Raw genomic sequence first — 10877 nt, 5'->3', positions numbered from 1 at the left:
ACTTACATCTTGACGGTGCTTGTCGACCAGAAACACTTTGGGATACAGTAAGGTAAATAAATAAATAAAATAGTTTTTAAAAAAATACAAAAAGCAATTTGTTTTTGTTTATTTCTGATGATTTTCCATTCCAACTTCAATTACTGAAGTGCGCAAAAGGTGAGTGATTCTATAATGAGTGTTTTTAAAAACTGAAGATCGTGTATACCAAAGAAGTGTACGGTTATGAATAAATATGCATTGTTTGTTAGTTTTACTTGTATCATGAGGTAGATATAAAATAAATTTATTTTACATCTCCCTGCTTATCGTAGAGATATTATCTGTATGTTTGTATTTACCTTTTAGAGAACGTAAAATGATCGACATTGAAAAACGTTTTAAAAGCAAAGAAAACTTCATCTCAGAGTTGCGGGTTACTGGTTCAGGATCACTTCCAAAATTTATTAAAACTTTTGACGTTTTCTTACCAATATTAAGGCAAGTAGAACATTGATTTTATTAACTATATACTGACTGACAGATAGACGTATACGATTCTTCGACAATGCCGTTTAGTAGGCCTCTCATGAATTCTGACGTGCGGGGGCACAACACAATTCGACAAGAATTACGTTAACTTCAGTCAGTCCACCTCTGTAAACAGTAGGAACATTATACACACAAAGATTCACTTATACCACCAATGAACATGTTATTACCCTTGCATTAACCATTCCTTTTTATTTACTATGGAATGGAAAAAAAATTACAAAGTGCTACACTATTACATTTGGTGTTCATCTCTCAATATTATTCAGTGGTCATAGAAAATCAATCAAAAGAATTGCTTTAGAATTATGTGAAGATAAGGCAAAAGAAGGTGTAGCATATTTCGAAGCTTCTTACTGCCCACACCTATTGGCTGATGAATTGCGTGGAGTTACTGCAGAAGAAGTAGTGAAAAACGTCAATGAAGCTTTCTTCGAAGGTCACAACAGATTTGGCGTAAAGGCAAACAGTATTCTTTGTATGTTGATAGGTAAACCAGGCAAGTTAAACAGTTCTTACAATGTACACTAATTAGTAAATAAAAACAATGTTATAGTTCCACGTGGGATATGAATTTTTTCTCATTGATTCTTTCGGCACAATGTTGATGTCATTAGCAAATAGGGACGGACATGTTTTTTCTAGAGTTGTAAAGCAGCAGTATTCATAATAAAAATCCATTGCTATATCCCATATATTATTATAACGTTCATTACAGAATGGTGCGCCGAGGTCGTTCGTCTATGTCAGATTTACAAACATCATGGTGTGGTTGGAATCGGATTGGCTGGAAATGAACTAGAACCACTTCAACAGGAATACTTTGATGGAATGGATGTAAGATTATTTTTTCTTTTCTATTTTATTTCATCATCACCCTACAGAGACCAAACGTCACCATTAACAGGGTTGAAAGTCATAAAATATAATATCATATATTTTCAAGCAAAAATCATTAGATAACAAGACAACATTTAGATATTACTGACATTAGACAAAACCTTGTGACGGAAACAAGCAATCAAATAAAAAAAATACCAACAGATCCATAAACTTTACATAGTGAGTGGTATAACTTAGGCAAACGATTAACAAAACCATTTTTAGTAACATTTACCCTCCCTCTTAATATAAAAAATAAAGCAGGATATACGCAATTGATATTGTGGAACAGAATAGGAAAGTACACTTCAAAATTACCATGACAAATTGAGTTCATAGCCTTAAAAAGAAAAATTTAATCAAATAACTGACGCCTATCCGCTAAATTAATTAGAACGTCTTTGCTAATAGAACCACATTTACACACGTAAAATCGACAAAACTTGTTCTGTACACTTTGTTAGTATACAAAACAAACTGAAGTCAAATAAAGAGTACTGGTATAAAATAATGTATAAATATGCGGTCGTACCCTTTTTAACATAGCAGGGAAGTTCACCCGTTTACTGGTTTGGTCTTGACAACAATAAATAGGAAAGCCCGCGAGCCACGATTAATTTTTTTTTATGATCATCATCAAAACCATGGAGGTATATACCTCTCCATGATCAAAACAAACAGACACACGAATAGATATGTGTAGGCCTTTTTTATCTGAATTGAACCCAATTTGTTTATACTGTACTATAGATTTTTATTTTATTTTGAAGGAAGCCTGCCGTCTCAAAATAAATCGAAGCATACACGCAGGAGAGGCTGTACCTGCACCTGCTGCAAACATACGACGAGCAATTGAAACGTTTAAGGCACACCGAATTGGACATGGCTATAGATGCGTAGATGATGATAATGTTTACACGGTATTTGCATTTTTTTTTTCAAAATAGTCATCACTTATGTTGTATCATGGATTAATGAATTCATTAATTAATCCATGGTTGTATGTAGTATTGTGACCAAGCGACGTCAAAGCTAGAGAACTTTGATTAGTCAATACGTGCGTTGCGCGTGCATCATATCACTTCGTTGATACTTTTTAGCTATGGCTAAGGGCATTTCCGGAAAAAAGCTTCAAAAAACGAATGAGTGACAAGGAATTCACCCGGGGCACGTTGCACATGATAAAGATTTTCTGAAACAGTATACGTCTTCAATTTGTGTTCGTTTTTTTTCCAGTTGGTAAAAACTAGTAAGGTACACCTGGAAGTTTGCCCAACCTCCAGTGTCCGTCTTGGATCTGTTAGTTCTGACTTTAAATTACATCCTGCGAAAAAGTAAGTACTTTATGTTTTACATTCATCATCTTTAGTCACGCCTCTTGCCTTTGCAACATGACTCTTTCCACTATTTTACGTCACTTTCCTCTGCATTGTTCTGTCCTTTGCAACATGACTCTTTCCACTATTTTACGTCACTTTCCTCTGCATTGTTCTGTCCTTTGCAACATGACTCTTTCCACTATTTTACGTCACTTTCCTCTGCATTGTTCTGTCCTTTGCAACATGACTCTTTCCACTATTTTACGTCACTTTCCTCTGCATTGTTCTGTCCTTTGCAACATGACTCTTTCCACTATTTTACGTCACTTTCCTCTGCATTGTTCTGTCCTTTGCAACATGACTCTTTCCACTATTTTACGTCACTTTCCTCTGCATTGTTCTGTCCTTTGCAACATGACTCTTTCCACTATTCTACGTCACTTTCCTCTGCATTGTTCTGTCCTTTGCAACATGACTCTTTCCACTATTTTACGTCACTTTCCTCTGCATTGTTCTGTCCTTTGCAACATGACTCTTTCCACTATTTTACGTCACTTTCCTCTGCATTGTTCTGTCCTTTGCAACATGACTCTTTCCACTATTTTACGTCACTTTCCTCTGCATTGTTCTGTCCTTTGCAACATGACTCTTTCCACTATTTTACGTCACTTTCCGCTGCATTGTTCTGTCCTTTGCAACATGACTCTTTCCACTATTTTACGTCACTTTCCTCTGCATTGTTCTGTCCTTTGCAACATGACTCTTTCCACTATTTTACGTCACTTTCCTCTGCATTGTTCTGTCCATTACATTTTCAATTTCCATTTCATTTTAACTTTCACGATCTTCCTCTGGGTCGTACTCTACTGTTTTAATTATTATGAATCTAATTGAAAATACAAATTAAAATTGTAATTGTAGTATATTAGATTACAAGAAATAGCATAAATTCAAATTGTATTTGTAATAATAAATTAGATTTGCAAGAAATAACATCAATTCAAATTGTATTTGTAATAAATTAGATTGCAAGAAATAACATCCATTCAAATTGTATTTGTAATAATAAATTAGATTTGCAAGAGATAACATCAACTTTTCGCTCAACACTGATGATCCACTTCACTTCAACAACACGGTTGGGGATGAGGAAGAAATTGCACTTAAATACTTTGGTATGTCTGAAGAAGACATACTAAAAGCGGTAAGATATGACACACTCGAATGTACTTCTTTTTTGTTTATTTTTTTAATTTATTCAACTTCTCACTAACACTGTTAGTAAAGGATCAATCCCAATTGCACAGTGGCTGTGTGTGACAGTGGCTGTGTTTGTGTGGACTAGTACATCGGAGTCGTCTCGAAAGATTTACTAGGTTGTTTAAAGTTCACATGAGCTATATGTACACTGGACCTATACGGTTTATTTATAGTCCTTATCCGAGAAGACTCGTTCTACCACCACCATGGAGCGAGTGAGCCTCGAACCATTGCCGATGTTACAGTTCCACTGTCTTAATAACCGTTTGGCCACTCGCTCACTTCAGTGAACCATGATATCTCATCTACCGTTGTACGTGACAAAGTTTCCGTATAGGAACAGGCTTATTTATTATAATAGAGATTTTAATCAGTGTTTTAGTCAGTGTTATGTGTGTACTTTGGGGACAATGTATCTCATTGACAACGTGTTATCGTATACGTACTACGATAGGTTCATTTGTATTTCTGACTCTCTTAACTGCAATTTATTATTTTTACAGAGAATTCGAGCTGCCGAAGCGTCATTTCTGTCTGATGAAGATAAGCAGATTTTGGTTAAACATATTAAAAAGAACAGTACTAGACCTAATTCGGAGCAGCCCTGCTGCTGTAGTATTCTGTAGGCCTACTCAGTTAATTGTAATAATATAAATACATCCTAAGTTTCTACTTTTTGCAAATAAAAAGATTCTTCCATGGATAGTAAGCACGTGAATTACATTAGCATCCTATAGCAACATGCTTTCTATTTCACGAGTGATATAATAGTTATTTGATCACATTAAAAACAACAGTACTAGACCGACTTCGGGGAAGCTGTAGTATTATGTAGGCCTACTCAGAATTGTAATACTATAAATACATTCCCAGTTTTTACTTTTTGCAAATAAGAAAGATCACTCTTTCCTTAGCAACAATAACATGTTTATATTTCACGAATTAATAATAGTTATTTGATATATAAAGTTAATAAAAGTTGAAAACATTACCTTAAAAAGATTTTTATGTTATTCTGTATATTCAACATTCTGGTGATCTGCATGGAAAACGGTAAATCACTGAATTAAATAAGTGTCCCCATGAAAATAAGCTCGATCAACTTCGTTCGTCTTGCCGAGGTCGTTTCATTTCATTTTTATTTGTTTTTTTTATAAATATATTAATGATCTAATAAACGCCGGACTAATAAGCATGTTAAAATGCGCTGTAAGCGTCCCATAGTCATTAGTAATACACGCTTGGATGATTCCAGAGGACAAAGGTTATGACAACATTATAATGAATAGAAGATTTGCATTGAGCTTTATTAACTTTGGAACATTCAGAATGGCAAGTTCGTTTAAAGAAGGTCTTTACAGGGTAATTATTGAATAAAATGTGTTTAATAGATTCATGCTATATAGTTAATATATTAAACAATAATACATAGTGTTAGGTACAGAATAGTGAAAAGGTGGTGTTTAATTTTACGATGGGTTTTGCAGAGGAGGAAGAGGCAAGTCACAATAATACGTACCTGGGGATGGGGAAGCACGAGATTTGAGAGGTCGTGGACTGTCACTGCACTTCATTTCCTTCTTAAAATATAAATATTTGTTTACATTAATGTTATTAATCAATTGTCAAATCATTTTCATAACTTGTATAAAATGTACTGACAGCTCCAAGCAGTATTAAATGATGCAGAATCAATCTAAATAAAAACTATCTCTTGCTAGGGTAGGGTAGGGCCAGGCCTAGAAACATTAATACTAGGCCTAGGCCTATTTCAATATATTATAATTAATAATGCTATGGATGTGTTGAATTGGTTTTGTTTTAGGTTGAGTTACATTGCCACCTTGATGGTTCTTGTCGGGCAGAAACTCTTTGGAACATTGCTAAGTATGTAAAATAATTATATCAAAGAAAATGGAAAAATTGAATTTATCTTGAACTGTTTTAACCCCTGTTTTTTCTTATTTTCTTCACTTTTGAGAATTACCTCTAATAAAAATATAAATCACATTATACAAAATACAACAAGCACAACTTGTCAAATTTATTGTTTAGAAAAAAATACTCTGCTCTGAATAAACCACCCATAAAAGTTAAAACATCATTTGAAATAAATGACCGCACCTTCCAAACGAATAACCTTAATGAACAAGAAATGCCCTTGGGTGTTTATTTGAATAAATACGGTATGTAGAAAAACTATACTAGACTATAAACAAGATATGTTTTTTTAGACGACGTGGCATGGTAGATACACTGCCTGGAAAGAATTTTAAAGACTTCACTTCAGAGCTACACGTAGTGGGTGGTGGATCATTGACAAAATTCATCAAGAGTTTTGAAATTTATATGCCTATTCTAAGGTAAGTTATAGTACAATATTAAATGCCTTGATAGAATGTACGCTGTCAATTTCAAATAACATATTATTCTCATTATGATACCATCTTTGGAAACATTCTTTTAAACAATTAGACTGAAATGGTTAATCAATGTTTTTTAAATTTTATTTCATCATTTGTTATAATTATTAGAGGTGATAGTGAAGCAATAAAGGAAATTGCAAGAGATCTGTGTGAAGATAAATTGAAGGAAGGGGTTGCATATTTCGAAACATCATACTGCCCTCATCTTCTATCAAATGAAAATATGACAGCAGATCAAGTTGTACAACTTGTGAATGAAGGTTTAAAAGAAGGACAAGACAAGTATGGGGTACAAGCAAGGAGTATACTATGTCTTATGAGGGGAAAACCAGGTACTATTGTATTTGATATTTATAAATCCAAACACAAACTTTGCAAATAAACAATGCATATTTTTTCTTGTTAATTTTAATGTCCAGTTTATTCTGTTTTTGTATATACTTTTTAAATATTTATTATATACAGATACAGATAAACTTTCATCCTTCACAGGAAATTTACAAAGTTGCAGTTCAAGAATACAATAATGATTTAAAAAAAAAAACATTAGCAACAATTTAAGAAAAAAATCATCAAACAGATTATCTCTGAACATTTTCATTGTAATGTCGTAGCCTGGTAGGGACTTTCCAACTTCTGTGTTGGGCGATTGGCCTATGGTTTCCTCTTAGGCTATTTGCCAAATTTTCAATAAATAAATTCTGAGTGCATCGGTGGCTGTGTCTTTTAGTTTACATAACATAAACTTTATTGCAGGGCTGTTGTCAACATGAGGACATTTTATTAACCCCTTACTACAGTCCTGTTATTATCATGTTTTTAACATGGTGAAATTTCAGTGGTTCACACATAAAATTATCAATAGTGCATTACAATAAAATAAAGATTTGAAAATTTGAACATTGCACAAAGTACAGTAGTAACATTATCTTTGAGATTTATAGCTTACAAAAATGATATACAATCAGGGAAGAGTAAAATTATAATCTTCTCTGATACAATAGAGTCCTTGTTTATTATAATGTAATGCAGTATAACCAAACAGAAAGTAAAATTGCAATACATTTGGCGACTATCATTTCCTTATGATGCAATTATGTGCAATAGCTTGAAATAGCTAGAAACAAAATACTTGCTTTGTTTGTATGTTTGTTAGTTAGCATGATAGTGCCTACAATTTTCAAGTTAATATTCAGAATTTTTCATTTTAGATAGATATATACTTACAGACCATGCCTGTTGAAATTCAAGAAAATCGGATGTTCTATTGTTATTCAAATTAACTATTTTTAGTTGATAATTAGTTTATATGCGTCATTCCTTATTTCATTCTGTACATAGGTATATACTTATTTCATCTTTTATTTCAGAAAAAAGAATACAGAGTAGGAAATTCTCCAGAATTCTGTTCCGTACTTACAGACATGCCTATTGATTTTCAGGAAAATTGATATATTGGTCATGTCACAAAAGCTTATCTTCCATACCATATATATTAAATAGCTCATCTTCTGTATTCTTAATATGGATACATTCTTTGACATGGACCAAAATATTAGTCGACTGGTTAAACTGAATGGGTTAAGGCAGGGGCACAGATTCAAGACACTCCTAGACCATTGTTCTGGTCAATCGTGATTTCAAAAAGGTCATTGTTTCAATACCAGAGTTTGTAATTTATACAACCCCAGCAGGATTTGAACCATGGTTATTACCAAAAGCAAAAAAAATGTATCTTTCAACATGCTCCCTCTCTGTGGATATATTATGCCAAGTACTCCACTCGTTTCTGAGTACTTTCATTTATGTGTTTAGCATTTGAAAAGAAATACAGACTGTAGAAAGTTTTCAATGATGATAGCATTGTAAAAGCCCTCTATTTACAACACTGTAATGTAAGTTGCTAAAAATACATTGGTGAAGATTAAATAATGGTGTCTTATAATAGTAATATTTTTGTTTGTAGAATGGTGCCAGGAGGTTGTAGAATTATGTGACAAGTATCGAAATGATGGTGTTGTAGGCATTGGTATTGGTGGTGACGAATCACTAACTCTACAAAATGAATTTCACCAGGCATTTCAGGTAAATAAAGTTTAGCTCATCCAAATATATAAAATGTATTAACACAGTATGTTAATGTTCCAATGAAATACCTTCTGAGTGCAGAGTCTAAGCTTTCGTACCAAATATTTCCCTTATTTTTCTACAGGCCTCCTATATTTTGATCCTTAACAAAACCCTGCATTCTGAGAAAATGGAATTGGGTAATGTATCTTTGTTTTTCAGGAAGCCATTAAACTAAATATAAAGAGAACAATACATGCAGGGGAGTCTGGACCAGCAGCCAATGTAAAGGAAGCAATTGAGGTGTTTAAAGCTCAACGTATAGGTCACGGTTATCATTGTCTTGATGATGATAAAGTTTATGAGGTTTCAAAGTTACATTTATTTTCTTTCAAAGAACAATTTTGTAATTTCAAATGTTTTGTCTTGATGTTTTTTTTTATAAATTTCAATTAGATTTGATTTAGACATGGTATTTTGTCGTATATTGCTAAATAAGAGAGTATGCGATTCATTTTATCATTCTTAACATATTTCAATCTTCCAACAGTTGGTAAAGAAGGCAAATGTACATTTGGAAGTATGCCCAACCTCTAGCATGGTCCTTGGTAGTGTTAGTCCAGATTGGAATAAACATCCAGCTATAAGGTCATTCAAATTGTATTATAAATTAAAGACAAATTACTATAAAAACAAAACTGACAGTGATGAATGTATCAGTGGCTGGATCTTAACAGAGATACAAAGAGTAAACAGTCAGAAAGAATTGCTAAGCTAAACGCTATGTGTTGTTCAGAGGTAATGAGAGTACATATATAATATTATATATATCACAAACAAAAATAAAACTTGGTTACTTCATAGTACTTTATAACACTATATTAGTATAAATTCAAAGGCAAATTACTGAAAATAATGACAATGCTGTGGGTATCAGTGGCTGGATCTCAATGGAGATACAAATAAAATAAGCAAAAATCAAAACAATAAAGTAAAACGGCCAGAAAAATTAGCAGAGCTTTCAGGCGACACTAGCCTTTCATCAGTGATATATATATAGTAATATAAGGCATAAGCCTGAGTGCATAGGAACAAAAGAGAGTAGAACAAGGGAGGCACAGACTGATAAAATAAAAACAAATAAAACAACATAGCACATGAAAAGAACTGTTCTCAAATTCAACATAGCATGAAAGCCACAACAATGCCTTTGCATGTGTGCTTGTTTTTGATGAGTGAGTGGTGTATGAATGCATCATTGCAGAGTCATTCCTGCTGATAATTATGTCTTTATAATTGTTGCTAGTACAGTCGATAATGTAAACATTGTCTACTGCTAATTTGATGTCATCAAATACACTAATATACCATATGCTGTGACAAGCTGCAGAGTGTTTGTACAATACCATGCATTTTTTTTGCAGATTTGCAAAAGATAGTTTGAATTTTTCATTAAATACTGACGACAGTTTGCATTTTATGAACACATTAATGACAGAAGAGGATATTGCTCTGAAATATTTTGGAATATCTGATGAAGATCTGATAAGATTAGTAAGTGCCTTCAGTATTTAATGTACTAGTAGGCCTATGCTTATATGAATATAAAACAGTAATCCATAGTGCACCTTTTTGGTATAAATGTTATTTTATTATCTTACAGAGAGTTTGTGCTGCTGAATGTGCATTTCTCCCAGAAGAAGACAGAGACAAACTAGTGGAACATGTCAAGTATTACAGTAATGCTAAAAAATAAGTCCCATACAACTTAACAATATAAAGTATACTCCAATACACCAAGTTTGGATTACTGTATCAATATACAATAGTACGTTGGGAAAGTAGCGGGGAGAATAGTAGTAGTCTGTACTTAAAATATTAATGATTGCAATTAAGACTGCTATATAAGAATGGATTACCTAATAAACTTTCATATAGACCTACCATTACTGAAGGAATCATAAAAATAAAAGTTGTATCATTATTCATTAAAAAACGATTAAGGATTAAATAAAGTATCTTTCAGTTGTAGTTGTAGTTGTTCATGTTGTATCGCCCTCTATTAATACACTACTATTGTCTCGGGTACCATAGAGAATAATGAACCTCTATGCTCAAACAACAGACAATCGAAGGGGATATGGAAGCCTATTGTAATTTCGCGCTCTCTATTTTCTTTGATATCTTCGGCTTTCTAACGCCCTAGTGAGCTAAATGCAATGAAAATTCGGCATTCATTTCAATATGTTATTTTTTTAAATTTATTTATTTGGAAATACACCTTTAGATCGGTGGCACACTTAGCACAAAGGTGCATCCTTCACAATATAAAACTATAACAATTAACAGAAAAGTAAAAAACGGCAAAAGCAACTATCAACCCCTATCCTAC

General features: G+C 33.0%; 2 protein-coding genes across 2 annotated transcripts; both read left to right on the top strand.

Annotated features, from left to right (window-relative positions):
- Positions 1–358: 358 nt before the first annotated feature.
- Positions 359–4618, top strand: LOC140042378 (adenosine deaminase-like). The gene is made up of 7 exons (XM_072087696.1): positions 359–480; positions 801–1030; positions 1250–1368; positions 2184–2333; positions 2650–2747; positions 3807–3936; positions 4496–4618. The coding sequence occupies exons 1-7, from the start codon at positions 359–361 to the stop codon at positions 4616–4618; spliced, it is 972 nt and encodes a 323-aa protein (XP_071943797.1).
- Positions 4619–5277: 659 nt separating this feature from the next.
- On the top strand, positions 5278–10508 carry LOC140047194 (adenosine deaminase-like). Its single transcript, XM_072092063.1, has 9 exons — positions 5278–5354; positions 5818–5879; positions 6227–6355; positions 6527–6750; positions 8385–8503; positions 8708–8851; positions 9036–9133; positions 9910–10039; positions 10149–10508. Exons 1-9 carry the CDS (start codon positions 5322–5324, stop codon positions 10239–10241), a joined length of 1032 nt encoding a protein of 343 aa, XP_071948164.1. The 5' UTR covers positions 5278–5321; the 3' UTR covers positions 10242–10508.
- Positions 10509–10877: the final 369 nt, after the last annotated feature.

Source organism: Antedon mediterranea, chromosome 1 (assembly GCF_964355755.1).
Source record: "Antedon mediterranea chromosome 1, ecAntMedi1.1, whole genome shotgun sequence".
Taxonomy (NCBI): Eukaryota; Metazoa; Echinodermata; class Crinoidea; order Comatulida; family Antedonidae; genus Antedon; species Antedon mediterranea.
The sequence above is the reverse complement of the archived record's forward strand: the minus strand, read 5'-3'. Positions and strand labels throughout refer to the sequence as shown.

Excerpts from the sequence above, each read along its gene's own strand:
- LOC140042378 (XM_072087696.1), top strand. The coding sequence starts at position 359 with ATGATCGACATTGAAAAACGTTTTAAAAGCAAAGAAAACTTCATCTCA. Across the intron at positions 481-800 it reads GTTTTCTTACCAATATTAAG|TGGTCATAGAAAATCAATCA; the intron begins GCAAGTAGAACA and ends AATATTATTCAG. Across the intron at positions 2,748-3,806 it reads AAATTACATCCTGCGAAAAA|ATTTGCAAGAGATAACATCA; the intron begins GTAAGTACTTTA and ends ATAATAAATTAG.
- LOC140047194 (XM_072092063.1), top strand. The coding sequence starts at position 5,322 with ATGGCAAGTTCGTTTAAAGAAGGTCTTTACAGG. Across the intron at positions 6,356-6,526 it reads ATTTATATGCCTATTCTAAG|AGGTGATAGTGAAGCAATAA; the intron begins GTAAGTTATAGT and ends TATAATTATTAG. Across the intron at positions 9,134-9,909 it reads AATAAACATCCAGCTATAAG|ATTTGCAAAAGATAGTTTGA; the intron begins GTCATTCAAATT and ends TTTTTTTTGCAG.